The following is a 17952-nucleotide window of genomic DNA, read 5'->3' as shown; positions in this document are numbered from 1 at the left end:
GTGTCAGTGCAAAAGGGTTTGTGTCATTTGCCAACAGTTTCTGGCAGAGCTTGCTGCCAGCAACCCCTCTGCTGTCCTTCCTTCATATCTTTAAGTTTTTGGGGAGACGGTGGCGCAGTGGTTAGCAGCGCTGTCCCACGGTGCCAAGGACCCAGGTTCGACCCCCGGCTCGGGTCACTGTCTGTGTGGAGTCTGCACATTCTCCCCCGTGGGTTTCCTCCCACAGTCTGGAAGACTGTGCTGGTTAGGGTTCATTGGCCGTGCTAAATTCTCCCTCCGTGTACCCGAACAGGTGCCGGTCAATTCGGGGATTTTCACAGTAACTTCATTGCAGTGTTAATGTAAGCTCACTTGAAGTATGTTTATTTGGTAATGTTTGGAAGTAGATATACACACACACACACTTATCCTGGACGATTGTGGGTGAAGTTACTGTGAAAACCCCACTCCGGCACCTGTTCGGGTAACACTGAGGGAGAATTTAGCACGGCCAACACACCCTAACCAGCACGTCTTTTGGACTGTGGGAGGAAACTGAAGCACCAAGAGGAAACCCACGCCAACATGGGGAGAATGTGCAATCTCCACACAGACAGTGACCCAAGCTGGGAATCGAACCCGGGTCCCCGGCACTGTGAGGCAGCAGTGCTAACCACCGTGCCACCATGCCACCCCAAGTAGGAGGACAGGATATAGGGAATGAAGCTTGGCTCAGTGTCAAACAGGAACGTTTGTGTTTAGTTTTTAGTGTTTATTTATTAGTGTCACAACTGGGCTTACATTAACACTGCAATGAAGTTACTGTGAAAATCCCCTAGTCGCCACACTATGTTCAGGTACACTGAGGGAGGATTTAGCACGGCCTCTGCACCCTAACCAACACATCTTTCCGACTGTGGGAGGAAACCGGAGCACCCGGAAGAAACCCAGGCAGACACGGGGAGAATGTGCGAACCCCACATAGACAGTGACCCAAAGGCCGGAATTGAATCTGGGACCCTGGATCTGTGAGGCAGCAGTGCTAACCCACTTTGCCGCCCCGTGTTGTGGTCGTGAATAGAATAATGTCTCATGTATGCTGCAGAATGTTTTATTGATTAGCCAGGCAGTCTTAACAAAGAGAACAAAGAACAGTACAGCACAGGAACAAGCCCTTCGGCCCTCCAAGCCCATGCCGAACATGAACCTAACTAGACTGAAAAAACCCCTCTGCCCTTCCTCGTTCCGTATCCCTCTATTTCCTCCCTATTCATCCATCCATCCAGAGACCGCTTAATTCATGTGTCTGCTTCCACCGCCTCCTCTGGCAAGTGCATTCCAGGCACCCACCCACCACTCTCTGTGTGAAAAACCTCCCCCTGCACATCCCCCTTAAGCAGCCCGTCCTCTCAGCTTCAACCCCTTTTAATTGACACTTAAACTCTGGGGAAAAAGTCTCTGACTATTCACACTGCCTGTGATGTGGAGTTGCCGGCATTGGACTGGAGGTGGGCGCAGTAAGATGTCTCACAACACCAGGTTCGAGTCCAACAGGTTTATTCGGAATCATGAGCTTTTGGAGCGCTGCCCCTTCATCAGGTGAGTCCCTCAGTGCTCCGAAAACTCATGCTACCGAATAAACCTGTTGGACTTTAACCTGGTGTTGTGAGACTTCTGTCTACACCTCTGACAATTTGATAGACCAATGCTGATTAGGGAATAATTTAAATGGTTATTTTTATCGTCACAAGTAGGCTTACATTAACAGTTACGTAGCGATGCCGGCTTTGGACTGGGGCAGGCACAGTGAGAAGTCTCACCACACCGGGTTAAAGTCCAATAAGTTTAATTGGGAGCACGAGCTTTTGGAGCGCTGCTCCTTCATCCGGTGAGTGGAGGATTGGGGTCACAAACAGGGCGTGTACAGACGCAGACTCAATTACAAGATAATTTTTGGAATACGAGTCTTTACGGCTAATCAAGTCTTTCCAGGGGGCAGCCAATGCCAGTGGAGAGAGGGTTAAAGAGGTGTGTGAACTATCTTACGCTAGGACAGTTAGTGAGATTTTGCAAGTCGCGGGGAGAGTTACAGATAGTGCAATGTGAACCCAAGATCCGAGCTGATGTTGGCCTCGTGTGCGGATATTGGCCAATGGTTTCAGTGTCAGATCAGATCAAAACTGGATCTTGGGTTCGTGTCACGCTATCTGTAACCACCATGACTTGCCTGGACTTGCAAAATCTCACTAACTGTCCTAGCCTGAGATAGTTCACACCTCTTTAACCTGTTCTCAACCCTCTCTCTGCTCGCACTGACTCGCATTGTACCTGTAAAGATTTGATTACCTGGTCAGACTCGCATTCCAACCATTATCTTTCAATTGAGTTTGTGTCTACATATGGCCCCTCTGAGAACCCAATCCTCCACTCACCCCATGAAGGGGCAGCGCTCCGAAAGCTCGTGCTACCAAATAAACCTGTTGGACTTTAACCTGGTGCTGTGAGACTTCCTTCTGTACATTAACACTGCAATGAAGTTACTGTGAAAATCCCCTGTTCCCCACACTCTGGTGGGTACACTGAGGGAGGGTTTAGCATGGCCATTGCACCTAACCAGCACGTCTTTCGGACTGTGGGAGGAAACCGGAGCACCCGGAGGAAACCCATGCAGACACGGGGAGAATGTGCGGACTCCGGATAGATGGTGGTCCAAGGCGGGAATCGAACCCGGGTCCTGGGTGTTAACAATAGTGCTGCCCGTGCAAAGCTTTTAGTCTTCATTGAGTTAATCCAGATATCCAAAACTCATGCAAGGTTATCCTCTAGTCTTCCACAAAGGGGAGAAATGAGCAGCTGCTGGAGGAAGCTGGTGTTGGGAGGTACGTGTTTGAGGCAGTGTTACCGAGGAAGCTTACGCGTAGTTTGGGGACATGGGCCAGAACGTCCCGGCCAAGCTCACCCCAAAACCGGAAAATACCCCCTCCTGAAGTCACCAGGCCTTTGCACGGTCTGTCCCCATCCCCCCCACCCCCCGCTTGCCCTCTACGATTCCCGCGGTAGGCTGGAAGGGAATGCCACCCCGCACCCCCCCACCGTGATGTGAAGAAGAGGGAAGGGTTTGGAAGAAAGATGGAATGCGAGGCTGAACACCTTGGAAAACGTGTGCAGAGGAGTGCCGGGATGGCACAGGTGGATGGATAACGTCAGCATGTACACCGGCCTCTCTCTGGATCGAGGGTGGGGGAGATCGGAAATCCGTGGAGAAAGATTGTTCACATCGCGGCTCGGATTGAGGGCAGGTGGAAGACGAGATCCTGCCCTGAGCTACTCAGCACTTTGTTAACGTTCCTGACACTGTGCAGACGTGGCGGAGAACGTGCAGACTACACACAGACAGTGACCTGAGGCCAGGAGTCGAACCTGGGCCCCTGGCGCTGTGAGGCAGCAGTGCCAACCGCTGTGCCACTGCGTGGCCCATGCTCAAATATATCTGGTCACTGGAGACCTCAGCCTGGTTCTGTTGGTGAGTGACCAATGGAGACCCTGATGTCGAACAGGCGCTCGCGATTTAACTTATCCCGGATTGCCCCTGCTGAACTTTGACCTCCGACCTCTGTACCTTCAGCTCCCTTGTCGCTAAAGCCCTGAAACTCCCCACCTCCCGCACCCCCCCACCGGCACCTCTTTCCCCTCCATTAAGACGCTCTTTAAAATGTTTCTCTTTGACAGAGGTTGCCTTCATTGGCAACACTTTCTTCCATAATTCTCTGGCAAGAAAAAAAATGTTTAATTAAAGCTCTCTGCTGAGTTTCAGTGGACCATCTACGCTGTGAGTAGGAGCTTCACACTTCGGTTAGTGTAGCCCTTGACCTACGCCCCCCGCCCCCAAACCCAACCCAAAGGCGTCCAATTACTTGTTGCGGCAATCCCTGTCTCCACAAGCCGGGTAGACCTGCTGCACAACTACACCTTCTCTTACCATAGCAACTTTCCCCAAGAAAGATTGTCTGGAAGATTGGCAAAACCAGTCAGAGGCATAGTCAGGGCGGGCCATAAATGCTATCGGTGAGATGGGTTTTAAAGGAGATGGAGGGGCCATCAGTAGTGGGGCAAAACAGGGCAGAAAGGCACATCATAGGACCCTACAGTGCAGAAAGAGGCCCTTCAGTCTGCACCCAACACAATCCCACCCAGGCCCTACCCCCATATATTGTACCCACTAATCCCTCTAACCTACACATCCCTGGACACTGAGCGGCAATTTCTTAGCACAGCCAATCAACCCAACCCACATATCTTTGGACTGTGGTAGGAAACCCACGCAGACACGAGGAGAATGCGCAAACTCCACACAGACAGGGACCAGAGCCGGGAATCGAAGCCAGGAACCCGGAGCTGTGAAACAACAGTGCTAACCCACTGTGCTACCGTACCGTGTGGGAAGAATGGAGTTGGGGTGTATGCCTCGATTGTGGGGCTGGAGGGGGGGCTAGCGACATGCGAGTGGGCGATTCCATGTAAGTACTTAAGCAAATTGGTGAGATGGTTCAGATGGAATGAGAGTTGAGGCTTCAATCCATACGGCCAATGGATTTGTGGCACAGTGCTTAGCACTGCTGCTTCACAGGGCCAGGGACCCAGGTTCGATTCCGGCCTCGGCTCACTGTCTGTGCGGAGTCTGCATGTTCTTCCCATGCCTGCGTGGCTTTCCTCTGGGAGCTCCGGTTTCCTCCCACAGCCCGGAGGATGTGTAGGTTAGGTGGATTGGCCATGCTAAATTGCCCCTTAGTGTCCAAAGATGTGTAGGTTAGGTGGATTGGCCATGCTAAATTGCCCCTTAGTGTCCAAAGATGTGTAGGTTAGGTGGATTGGCTATGCTAAATTGCCCCTTAGTGTCCAAAGATGTATAGATTAGGTGGATTGGCCATGCTAAATTGCCTCGTACAGTTGAAAGACGTGCAGGTTTGATGGATTGGTCATACTAAATTGCCCCTTGGTATTAGGGAGATTAGTAGGATAAATACGTGGATTTATGGTGACAGGGTCTGGGTGGGATTATTGTTGGTGCAGATTTGATGGGCTGAATGGCCTTCTGCACTGTGGGGATTGCATGATTAGAAGGAGGACGTGACCACATTGGAGGGGGTTCGGAGGAGATTGTTGAGAATGTTGCCAGGATTGGGGAAGTCTAGCTCTGAGTGAAGAGGGGCTAGGTGGGAGGAAGCTGAGGGAGATTTACCTGAATAGCAGAGCAGCCGTGATGGGCCAAATGGCCTACTTCTACTTCTGTACCTTCTGGTCTTATGGGATACAATGAAAAACAGCTGATGCTAGGGAGGGCCCATTTCCTTTAGTTAACGTGTCAGCGGAAACTCTCGTCATATTTTGAAAATACTCGCATATTCTGCAGAGAGAGAGGTGGAGCAAGAGCTGGAGTGTGGGATCAGGCTGGATAACCCTGTTACGTGATGTGGAGACGCCAGCGTTGGACTGGGATAAACCCAGTAAGAAGTCCCGCAACACCAGGTTAGAGTCCAACAGGTTTATTTGGTAGCAAAATGCTACTAGCTTTCAGGGCTTTTCCCCTTCGTCAGGTGAGTGGGGAGTTCTGAACATATAAAGGTACACACTCAGTTTACAGTATTCCGTAGCCCCGAAAGCGAGCGGCTTTTGCTACCAAATAAACCTATTGGACTTTAACCTGGTGTTGTGAGACTCCTTACTGTGTTAACCCTATTACAGCCAGGACAGACACGATGGGTAGAATGGTCTCCCACTGCATCATAGATTTGCCCTGTTCTGCTTTCCTACATGTGCGGGGGCAAAGTGAATCTGAGACCATGAAGTGGTCAGAATTCATTTGAATTTGGGGCGGCACGGTAGCACAGTGGTTAGCACTGCTGCTTCACAGCTCCAGGGTCCTGGGTTCGATTCCCAGCATGGGTCACTGTCTGTATGGAGTTTGCACATTCTCCCCGTGTCTGTGTGGGTTTCCTCCGAGTACTCCAGTTTCCTCCCACAGTCCAAAGATGTGCGGGTTAGGTTGATTGGCCGTGCTAAGAAATTGCCCCTTAGTGTCCAGGGGTGTGTAGGTTAGAGAGATTAGTGGGTATAATACGTAGGGATATGAGAGTAGGGCCTGGGTGGGATTGTGTTCGGTGCAGACTTGAAGGGCCTCTTTCTGCACTGTAGGGTTCTATGATCTAGCTATGACTGTAACAATATATTCTGCACCCTCTCCTTTCCTTCTCTATGAATGGTATGCTTTTTCTGTATAGCACGCAAGAAACAATACTTTTCACTGTATGCTAATACATGTGACAATAATAAGTCAAATCAAAGTTTATTTATTAGTGTCACAAGTAGGCTTACATTAACACTGCAATGAGATTATTGTGAAAATCCCTTACATGCCACACTCCAGCGCTTGTTCGGATACACTGAGGGAGAAATTAGCATGACCAATGCACTTAACCAGCATATTTTCTGGACTGTGGGAGGAAATCGGAGCATCTGGAAGAAACCTACGCAGACATGGGCAGACTCCGCACAGATGGTGACCCAAGCTGGGAATCAAACTCGGGTCCCTGGCGCAGTGAGGCAACAGTGCTAACCACTGCGCCACGATTGTGGATTACAACATCACAGTGAAAACAGCAACCGACAGCGTTGGTCTTCCCTGTTTACCTGGAGATTACTGCTGACCAGCTGAGGGTTATCCAATCAGCACCCTGTTCTCATGTTGCACAAATTGCCTTTGAAGTTCCATTTGAAATTTGACATTCTTGTGACTGTCCTGATGAGTGCAGGATGCAAAGTTTCTGCAGCATGTTTCTTTTATTTCAGCAATACTCAAGTGCTGTATTACCAAGTGACTAAAAGAGAGACATGGTGAGGATTTTGACCCAGCGGCAGTGAAGGAGCGAGTGACGTATTTCCAAGTCAGGATGCAGTAAGAAGTTTCATAACACCAGGTTAAAGTCTAACAGGTTTATTTAGTAGCATAAACTTTCGGAGCGCTGCCCCTGTGAGTTATTCATCTGATGAAGGAACACTGCTCTGAAAGCTCGTGGTTCCAAATAAACCTGTTGGACTTTAACCTGGTGTTGTGAGACTTCTTGCTGTGCCCACCCCAGTCCAACGCCGGCATCTCCACATCAAGTCAGGATGGTGAGTGGCTTTTTAAAATTAATTCATGGGACATGGGTGGCCAGCATTTATTGCCCATCCTTATTTGCCCTTGGAGGGCAGTTGAGAGTCAACCACATTGCTGTGGCTCTGGGAGTCACATGTAGGCCAGAGCAGGTAAGGACGGCAGATTTCCTTCCTCAAAGGACATTGGTGAATCAGATGGGTTTTTCTAATAATCGACAATGGTTTCATGGTCATTGGTAAATTCTTAATTACAAATATTTTTTATTGAATTCAAATTCCACCATCTGCCGTGGCGGGATTCAAACCCAGGTCCCCAGAACATTAGCTGGGTTTCTGGATTAATAGTCCAGCGATAATACCACTAGGCCATCACTTGGAGGGGAACTTGCAGATGGTGGTGTTTCCATGTATCTGCGGCCCTTGTCCTTCTAGATGGTGGTGGTAGTGTGTTTGGAAGGTGCTGTTGGAGGAGCCTTGGGTGAGTTGCTGCAATGCATCTTGTAGATGGTACACACGGCTGCTACTGTCCGTTGGTGATCCGGTGCCGGAGATATTGGGTTTAATTTTCCACTCCCGCTGAAGCTAATGGACTTCTGGATGGCTCACTGCATTTTCCAGCCCCATGGTGACAGGGCTATAAAATTCCACACATCTGGGCGGGATTTTACGGCCTCGCTTGGGTTAAGGCTAGCAATGCCTGCCCGAGGTCACGGAAATTTCTATCATCAGACCCTCGCCCGAATCTGTGGACTTTATCCCTACGATCAGTTGGATTGTAAACAGATGACGGCTGGGATTTTCTGACCTTGCCCATTGCTGGGGTTCTCCAGCCCCGCTGCAGTGAATGGAGTTCAGGTCGAGTGCCAAATTCTCCGTTCTTGCTGGCAGCGATGGCGGGGCGAACGAGATTGGAGGATCCGGGTCGATGTCTCCGATTCTGAATCGATTTAACTGTACAATGGCTTGTCCACTTTTCTTGATCATTGACTTTGGAAATCTCCCATCCTCCTTCTCTTCAGTCACATTTCCCAATCACACTGCGGTGACTTAGCGATGGCAACGCACTTCATAGAATCACAGAATCCTTACAGTGCAGAAGGAGACCATTCAGCCTATCATCCTGCACTGATCACAATCCCACCCAGACCCCGGACCCGTAGCCTCAGATATTTACCTGTTAACCCCCGTAACATTAAGGGAAAATTTAGCATGGCCAATCCACCTAAACTGCATACCTTTGGACACTAGGGGGCAATTTAGAACATAAGAACATAAGAAATAGGAGCAGCAGTAGGCCATCTAGCCCCTCGAGCCTGCCCCACCATTCAGTAAGATCACGGCTGATCTGTCGTGTCTCAGTTCCACTTTCCTGCCCTCTCCCCATAACCCTTAATCCCCTTGCCTATCAAAAACCTATCAACCCGCGGCTTAAATATATTTAGCGAGGCAGCCTCCACCACTTCAACGGGCAGAGAATTCCAGAGATTCACCACCCTTTGAGTGAAGAAGTTCCTCCTCATCTCCGTTCTAAACCGCACCCCGCCCCCCCCCCTTTATTTTGAGGCTGTGCCCTCTAGTCCTACTGTCCTTTCTGAGCGGGAAGAGCCTCTCCACCTCTATCCTATCCATCCCATTCATCATCTTATACGTCTCAATGAGATCTCCCCTCATTCTTCTAAACTCTAACGAGTACAAACCTAGTTTATTCAGCCTCTCCTCACAGTTCAACCCCCCCAACTCCGGTATCAGCCTAGTAAACCTCCTCTGCACTCCCTCCAAGGCCAAAATATCCTTGCGTAAGTGCGGCGACCAAAACTGCACACGGTACTCCAGCTGCGGCCTCACCAGTGCCCTGTACAGCCGCAGCAAGACCTCCCTACTTTTATATTCAATCCCCCTCGCTATGAAGGCCAGCATCCCATTCGCCTTCCTGACCACCTGCTGCACCTGCAGGCTGGGTTTTTGCGACTCATGCACAAGGACCCCGAGGTCCCTCTGCACCGTCGCCTGCTGCAGTTTTTCGCCATGTAAGTAATAGTCCTTCCTACCATTATTCCTACCAAAGTGGACCACCTCGCACTTGCCAACATTAAATTCCATTTGCCATTTCCTGGCCCATTCGCCCAGCCTATCTAGACCCTTCTGCAGACTTTCCACACCCTCCGCAAAATTTGCCGTTCCACAATCTTGGTGTCATCAGCAAATTTCGACACCATACACTCGGTTCCCTCTTCCAGATCGTCTATATAAATGGTAAATAGCTGAGGACCCAGCACCGATCCCTGGGGCACTCCACTAGTCACCAACCGCCAATCCGAATAGCACCCATTAACCCCCACTTTCTGCCTCCTATTTGACAGCCAATCCTCTATCCACGCTAACACCCTACCCCCAACTCCATGCCCCCTGACCTTCTGTAATAACCTCTTGTGCGGTACCTTGTCAAACACCTTCTGAAAATCAAGGAACACCACATCCACCGGCTCTCCTCTATCCACATCCTCATAGAACTCCAGTAAATTCGTCAGACACGACTTCCCCTTAACGAAACCGTGCTGCGTCTGCTCTATCAAGCAATTCCCCTCAAAATGCCTCGCTATTTTCTCCTTGATCACGGATTCTAACATTTTACCTGCAACAGACGTTAAACTAACCGGCCTATAATTCCCCGCCTTTTGCCTGCCACCCTTAAACAACAGCGTAACATCAGCCGTTTTCCAAACTTCCGGCACTTCCCGGAATCCAGCGATGTTTGGAAAATAATCACCAAGGCGTCCACTATCACCTCCGCCATTTCTTTCAGAACCCTCGGATGCATTCCATCCGGTCCTGGGGACTTGTCCACAATCAGTCCCTCCAGTCTGTCAAGCACCGCCTCTCTAGTAACAATAATGTCATTCAGGTCCTCCACTCCTACCACCTTTCCATCGCTAACACCCGGCAAATTATTCACGTCCTCCTCCGTGAAGACCGAAACAAAGAAGTTATTCAAGACCTCAGCCATTTCCCCATCCCCTACCACTAAGTCCTCCCTCTCATCCTCTAAGGGCCCAACGTTCACCCTAGTCAGCCTCTTCCTTTTTATATATTTATAAAAACTCTTACTATCCTTTTTTATATTAAGCGCTAGCCCAGCTTCATAGTTTATCCTACCCTTCTTTATCAACTCCTTCGTCATTCTTTGTTGACATTTAAACCTCTCCCAATCCTCTTCTCGCCCAGTACTCTTAGCTACTCTAAACGCATCCGCTTTTAATACTTTCCTTTACCTCCTTCGTTATCCACGGCTGATTATCTCTCCTCCTACGATCCTTTTTAACCATTGGAATAAATTTCTGCTGAGCACCAAGAAAGATCTCCTTAAAGATCCTCCACTGTTCCTCAGCAGACCTACCTTCCAACGCGCTCCCCCAATCAACATTCGCCAATTCCTCTCTCATCCTATCGTACTCCCCTCTGTTCAAACAAAGGACACAGGTCTGGGAACCCACTTTCTCCTCTTCCATCTGCATCAGAAACTCCACCATACAATGATCACTCTTCCCAAGAGGATCCTTACAGTCATAGCTGGGGTGCAGAGAAAGATCAACTTAGGTCCATTCAAAAGTCTGATGGCAGCAGGGAAGACGCTGTTCTTGGGTCGGCTGGTACGTGACCTCAGACTTTTGTATCTTTTTCCCCACGGAAGAAGGTGGAAGAGAGAATGTCCGGGGTGCAGGGGGGTCCTTAGTTATGCTGGCTGCTTTGCCGAGGCAGCGGGGAGTGTAGACAGAGTCAATGGATGGGAGGCTGGTTTGCGTGATGGATTGGGCTACGTTCACGACCCCTGGTTCTAGAATTCTCCGCCAAGGGAAGCAATTTTATCCTGTCCAATCTAACTCTTTCCGTCACAGTTTTGTCCACCTCTATCAAGTCCTCCCCTCAGTCTTCTTTGTTCCAACGAAAATAACCCCAGCCTGTGGAATCTCTTCTCATCGCTACACTTTCCCAGCCCTGGCATCTTAGGCCGAGCAGTCTAAGTCCGTAAGCAATGGAATGTAAAGGGCTGCGATGGAAGCAGAGAGATGGCAGAGAAGTAGGACACCTTTGAGCCAAATCCCTTTTCGGACTTTTGGCTCAGATCAAGTGGAGCGTCTGCTCTTAATGTCTGCTACGGGTGACACAGTGGTTAGCACTGCTGCGTCACAGTGCCAGGGACCCGGGTTCGATTCCCGGCTTGGGTCACTGTCTGTGTGGAGTCTGCACGTTCTCCCCATGTCTGCGTGGGTTTCCTCCGGGTGCTCCGGTTTCCTCCCCCAGTCCGAAAAATGTGCTAAATTCCCCCTTAGTGTACCCGAACAGGCGCCGGAGTGCGGCAACTAGGGAATTTTCACAGTAACATAATTGCAGTGTTAACGTAAATTTCTTGTGACACTAAATAAATAAACTTTAAAAGAGGGTGGCTAACAGCGAACTTGCAGTGGCTCTGGAGTCACAGGTAGGCCAGACCGGGTAAGGATGGCAGATTTCCTTCTCTGAAGGACAGTAGTGATTCTTTTATGTACCTTACTAAGGTGGCACAGTGGTTAGTACTGCTGCCTCAGAGTGCCAGAGGCTTGAGCTAGACTCGGGTCACTGACTGTGAGGAGTTTGCACCTTCTCCTTGTGTCTGCGTGGGTTTCCTCCGGATGCTCCGGTTTCCTCCCACAGTCCAAAGATGTGCGGGTTAGGTTGGATTGGCCATGCTAAATTGACCAGGGGGGATTAGCAGGGTAAATATGTGGGGTTCCCGGGATAGGGCCTGGGAAGGATTCTGGTCGTTGCAGACTGGATGGGCCAAATGGCCTCCTTCTGCGCTCTAGGGGTTCTATGATTCAATGGTGTTGAGTACTTACCGACAGAGGGTAGGGATGCTTTGGATTTCCATGCCACCATGTGACTCCAATCGCTCCACGTGCTGTTATATCTCTCTGGATTGTCCTCGACGATCTTAACACGGATTTGCGCCTTGTAGACGCGGTCTGCTTTCAGGTTAGCCGCATCGATCTTCGTCCTCTGTTCATTTTGCACAACCTGAAACCTCTTGGCATCCTAGAACGTGAAAGAATGGTGGGTAACTCAACCTGAAGCTCCCAGCAAAGACTTCCTTTCTATTCTTCATTGGACAATGGCTGGGCCAGCATTTATTGCCCATCCCTAGTTGCCCTTGGAGGGCAGTTGAGAGTCACCCACATTGCTGTGGCTCTGGAGTCACATGTAGGCCAGACCGGGTAAGGGCGGTAGATTTCCTTCTCTAAAGGGCATTAGTGAACCAGATGGGTTTTTCCGACAATGGTTTCATGGTCATCAGGAGATTCTTAATTCCAGATTCTTTTTACTGAATTCAAATTCCACCAGCTGCCGTGGCGGGATTCGAACACCAGGTTCCCAGAACATGAGCTAAGTTTCTGGATTAATAGTCTAGCGATAATACCACTAGGCCATTGCCTCCTTGCTTGGCGAGATGACCTGTGGCACAGTGCTGAACCACGAGCTGTGTTCACCACTAAAGAACCGTAGAATTCTTACAGTGCTGAAGGAGGCCATTCAGCCCATCGGGCCTGCACAAACACCTCAGGCCCTATTCCCATAACCCCACATATTTATCCTGCTCCTCCACCTGCCACAAAGGGGCAATTTAGCATGGCTAACCCACCTAACCCGCACATCTTTGGATGGAAACCGGAGCAATGGGAAGAAACCCACTCTGACACGGGGAGAACGTGCAGACCCCGAGCAGACAGTGACCTGAGGCTTGGGGGGGAATTGAACCCGGGTCCCCGACGCTGTGAAGCAGCAGTGCTAACCACCGCGCCACCGTGCTGCCCATTTTGGTAGGATCTGAAAATGCTCTCCATCTTCCACCCAATTTCGTAGACTTTGTAAACATGGGACGGCACGACGGCACAGTGGGTTAGCACTGCTGCCTCGCACACCAGGGACCTGGGTTCGATTCCTGGCTCGGGTCACTGTCTGTGTGGAGTCTGCACATTCTCCCTGTGTCTGTGTGGGTTTCCGCTGGGCGCTCCGATTTCTTCCCACAGTTTAAAGATAGTTCGGTGGATTGGCCATGGTAAGTTGCCCTTTAGCGTCCAAAGGCAATTTAACATGGCTGATCCACCCTAAGCTGCACGTTTCTGGAAAATCCACCCGGTATACAAAAATGAATGAACTTACTCTCCAGTGTTCGTCCTCAGTCTTATATCTCATTTCGAATTTCAGTTTATCCTCAAAAACGTCATCACGCTCCACCAGCCAAACAAAATCTGTCCCGATTCTGGAATTATTGACGATTGTCAAGTTGTACGGTGGCATTAGCTTGACTACAAGACAGAAAAGATCGGACGCATCATTTTCTCAGCGGCTGAAGAGGCCTTTTGGTTGTATCACAGCTCGGTATGGGCTCCTGCTCTGCCCAAGACCACAAGGAACGCAAAGGGTCGTGAACGAAGCCCAGTCCATCATGCAAACGATCCACTGACCCCGTCTACACTCCCCGCTGCCTCAGGGAAAAGCAGCCAGCATAATTAAGGACCCCACGCACCCCGGACATTCTCTCTTCCACTTTCTTCCGTCGGGAAAAAGATACAAAACTCTGAGGTCACGTACCGACCGACTCAAGAACAGCTTCTTCCCTGCTGCCGTCAGACTTTTGAATGGACCCACCTCGCACTAAGTTGATCTTTCTCTACACCCTAGCTATGACTGTGACACTATATTCTGCACCCTCTCCCTTCCTTCTCCCCCTATATACTCTATGTACGGTATGCATAGAGCGCAAGAAGCCATTGGGAAGGAATTGGTTAAGCATTTGGAAAGGAGAGTTGTAAAAAGACAGGAGGAAGGAGATGGAAAATGGGCTTCCAGCAGAGATGTGATGGGTCAAATGGCCGTTCCAGGAGCGGGCATTGGTGGGGTTTATTGAAGTTGGGAGGTATGGGAGATGTATCCAAGGCAAAGATTGTTTTAGACGTCTGGTAGCTGAGACAGAAATTTATCCAGCCAAGGTTCACAGTTTTTGTTTCAGACTTGCTTAGGTTTTGTAGCTGTCATAAGAAATAAGAAAGAGGAGCAGGAGTAGGCCATCTAGCCCTTCGAGCCTAGTATGTTAAAACTGTCACGTTTATGACCATGTTCTAGACCAAAGAAGGCTGAATGGCCATGCAATGACAAAAGTGGGCAGTTGTCAGGAGTATGAGAGTGTGGGAGGTTTCCCTGGGAGTACGGGATTTTGGCTGTCCTCCCTGGGAGTGTGGGGGTTCTCCCTGGGATTGTGGGAACTCTCCCCCGGGAGTGTGGGGATTCTGTCCCTGGGCATGGGGGAGTGTGGAAGTTCTCCCCAAGAGCGTGAGAGTTTCCCCCATGAGTAGAGAATTGCTGGGAGTTTTCCCTGGGAACGTAGGAGTGTGGGAGTTCTATCCGGCAGTGGGGGAGAGTGGGAGTTTTTCCCTGGGAGTGTGGGAATTCTTTCCAGAAGTGTGAAATTGTGGGGGTTCTCCCCGAGAGTGTGGGAGTGTAAGAGTTCTACTCGGGAATGTGGGAGTGTGGGAATTCTCCCCGGGAATGTGGGAGTTGTCACAGGGATGTGGGAGTTCTCCCCGGGAGTGGGGAATTGTGGGAATTCTCCCCAAGAATGTGGGAGTTCTCCCAGGAAGTGTAGGTGTTCTCCCAGGAATGTGGGAGTGTGGGGGTTCTCCCAGGAATGTGGGCGTTATTCCCAGCGGTCAGAGAGTGTGGGAGTTCTTCCTGGGAGTGTGGGAGTTCTGCCCAGGACTGTGGGAGTTCTCTCCAGGAGTGGACGAATGTGGGAGTTCTCCCTGGGATCGTGGTGGCACAGTGGTTAGCACCACTGCCTCACAGCACCAGGGACCCAGGATCGATTGGGTCACCGTCTGTGCGGAGTTTGCACATTCTCCCCATGTCTGCGTGGGTTTCCTCCGGGTGTGCCGGTTTCCTCTTACAGTCCAAAGCTGTGCAGGTTGGGTGGATTGGCCATGCTAAATTGTCCCTTAGTGTCCAAAGACGTGCAAGTTAGGTGGCCGGTAAATATGTGGGGTTACAGTGATGGGGCGGGGAAGGGGGCCTGGTTAAGATACTCTGTCAGAGGGTTGGTGCAGAGGACACAATGGCTTCTTTAGCGCAGTTGGGGTTCTATGAGCTACACACAGGTACACAGCCAGGCTGGAAGGGAGGAAATGGTTCAAATAGAATGCTTAATTTCACCTACTGTGTTGGAATGGTTTAAATTCTTGAATCCATGCAACCTCCTGGAGAGGCCCAGGCCCTGGGCACGACAGAGAGATGTTAAAAGCCTGCACGGGAGCAAAGTAGGGGACCTCAAGGTGGCAAATTCTGTTTTGTCTCTTCGATGAGCTCGATTCCTGCTTTGGCCTGCAGGTCAGTGGGAAATCAGAGCTGCAAAACACAAAATGGGGTCAGAGGGTCAGAGCAAAGAGAAAACAAGACCGGGGCGGGGGGGGGGGTGGGGGGTGGAGAGGCCAGAGAAGCTGTACCTTCGGCAGAGAGGGTCAGGGGAAATTTAATCAGTGCGTTCAGGAAGGAGCTTCGTGTAATCCCTACAGCGCAGAAGGAGGCCATTCGACCCATCGAGCCTGCACAGACAACTATCCTACCCAGGCTCTATCCCCATAACGCCACACGTTAACCCTGCTAATCCCCCTGATGTTAAGGGCGAGTTAGCATGGCCAATCCACCTCACCTTAGCTTATGAAAATAGGTTGAATAGACTGGGTCTGTACTCATTAGAGTTTAGAAGGCTGAGCGGGGAGGGGGGGGATCTTATAGGGACTTACAAGATAATGAAGGGGATGGATAGGGTAGAGGTAGAGAGATTCTTCCCACTTAGGAAGGAAATCAGGACTAGGGGGCACAGCCTCAAAATAAGGGAGGGACAGTTTAGAACGGAGTTGAGGAGGAACTTCTTCACTCAAAGGGTGGTGAATCTCTGGAATACTCCGCCCATTGAAGTGGTGGAGGCTTCCTCGCTGAATATATTTAAGTCACGGGTAGATAGATTTCTGATAGACAAGGGAATTAAGGGTTACGGGGAGAAAGTGGGAAAGTGGAACTGATCCACTTCAGATCAGCCATGATCTTATTGAATGGTGGGGCAGGCTCGAGGGGCTAGATGGCCTACTCCTGCTCCTATTTCTTATGTACTTATGATTCATGCCTGGACGGGGACAAGGGGACGGGGGGGGCGGGGGGAGAGAGAGAGGAAGAGGGAGAGTGAGGGGTTCCAACTGAACTGTTGCTGAAAGGGCAGTTGGTTTACAGGCAAGCTTCTTCCAATCAACTTATTATTTCCTGTTTTTTTTAAACCATTGAGTTACCACAAAGCCACAAAATAGTCAGCTCACCCCATTGAAAAGATTTTGCGTTGAGCATTCTGTCTGCCTCCGAAATATTTAACCTTTCTGAATCTCCAGAGGAGTCGAAATATCTCATCACAAAACGCAAGAACAGCTCCGGTTTAGCAATACTCCCGATCCACAAATACCCCAATTTTAATATTCTCACTCTTGTTTCCAAATCCCAACCAGGCCTTACCTCTTTAGCTGTGTCATCTCTGTCAGCCCCACAACACCCTCAGATCACTGGGCTCCTCACATCCTGGCCTCGTGACCGTTCCCGGTTTTAACCGTTTTCTCGTTGTTGACTGGATTATTCTGGAATCGCCGAGACTGCGTGGTGTATCCAAGATGGCGGGCGGATCCACCGGAAGCCGTTTCTGCTGGAGATTGCAGTGGCGGGAGGCGAGCCTGTGGGAGGCGAGGGTGCTTGGGGAATTGGCAAGACTCTCACAAACTCGGTAAGGCCATTTGAACTTTCCTCACTTCCTTTTCCCTCTTCTCCATCTTCTCTCTTTTACCCTCACTGGTACTTCTAAAACTAGGCCTATCAGTCCACTATTCCCTGCCTTTAAAGTATTCAATACTTCTGATTTCTCTCGAGTCTTTAATCCCTTATAAAAACAAATGAGTGCGGAATTCCAACACACCCCTTTTTTTCTGTAGCAGGAATGTTGGAGTTGTGAATGTTTTAGGCAAGTCTTAACTTCTTGTGAAGGGTAGGTCAAAACTAGAGCTTGCCAGCTGTCAAGTTATTTAAATAGTCAGCCATTTAAAAATTGAGAAAGACTGCCTGCCTGTGTCTGTGAGAGTGGAAAAGTATCTATCACAGCAGCTTCAATAGCTGTTTGTTGATATAAGCCCAAGGGCTATCGATCAATATTTGATATGTGACTGCCTATCACAACCAAATATTATTGCAGTGGGGTTTGGGGGTTTAGGCTGTAAGTTTACATTTGATTGACAGAGGTTATTAAAAGATTAGCTGTCTTCAGTGTGGGGTCATGAACACAAATGCATGTTTTTGTGAACACGGATGCATTGGAACACGGATGCTGAGTTCCTCCCAAGAATTTTTGCTTTCCATTTCAGATCATCAGCATCCACAGCTTTTTATTTTAGCTTTTATGGCCAAATGGATGGCATGGTGGCACAGTGGTTGGCACTGCTGCCTCACAATGCCAGGGACCTGGGTTCGATTCCAGTCTCAGGTTATTGTCTGTTTAGGGTTTGCGCATTCTCCCTGTGTCTGTGTGGGTTTCCTCTGGGACTTCTGGTTTCCTCCCACACTCCAAAAATTAGGGGAATTGGCCATGTTAAATTGCCCCTTAGTATCCAAAGATGTGTGGGCTGGAAGGATTTGTGGGGTAAATACTGGGGCTATCAGGATGGGGGGGGTGGGCCTGGGAAAGATGCTCTGTCAGAGAGT

The 17952-nt window shown here is 49.8% G+C and overlaps 1 protein-coding gene across 1 annotated transcript; it reads right to left on the bottom strand.

Annotated features, from left to right (window-relative positions):
- Positions 1 to 8120: 8120 nt before the first annotated feature.
- On the bottom strand, positions 8121 to 16798 carry LOC145361795 (interleukin-2 receptor subunit beta-like). Its single transcript, XM_080217774.1, has 5 exons — positions 16723 to 16798; positions 15380 to 15567; positions 13330 to 13475; positions 12009 to 12204; positions 8121 to 8218 (listed from the first exon to the last, which is right to left on the bottom strand). The coding sequence occupies exons 1-5, from the start codon at positions 16737 to 16739 to the stop codon at positions 8154 to 8156; spliced, it is 612 nt and encodes a 203-aa protein (XP_080073900.1). The 5' UTR covers positions 16740 to 16798; the 3' UTR covers positions 8121 to 8153.
- Positions 16799 to 17952: the final 1154 nt, after the last annotated feature.

The sequence above is a fragment of the Carcharhinus amblyrhynchos genome, chromosome 35 (genome assembly GCF_965287045.1).
Source record: "Carcharhinus amblyrhynchos chromosome 35, sCarAmb.v2.hapA, whole genome shotgun sequence".
Taxonomy (NCBI): Eukaryota; Metazoa; Chordata; class Chondrichthyes; order Carcharhiniformes; family Carcharhinidae; genus Carcharhinus; species Carcharhinus amblyrhynchos.
This window is presented reverse-complemented; position numbering and strand designations above follow the sequence as displayed.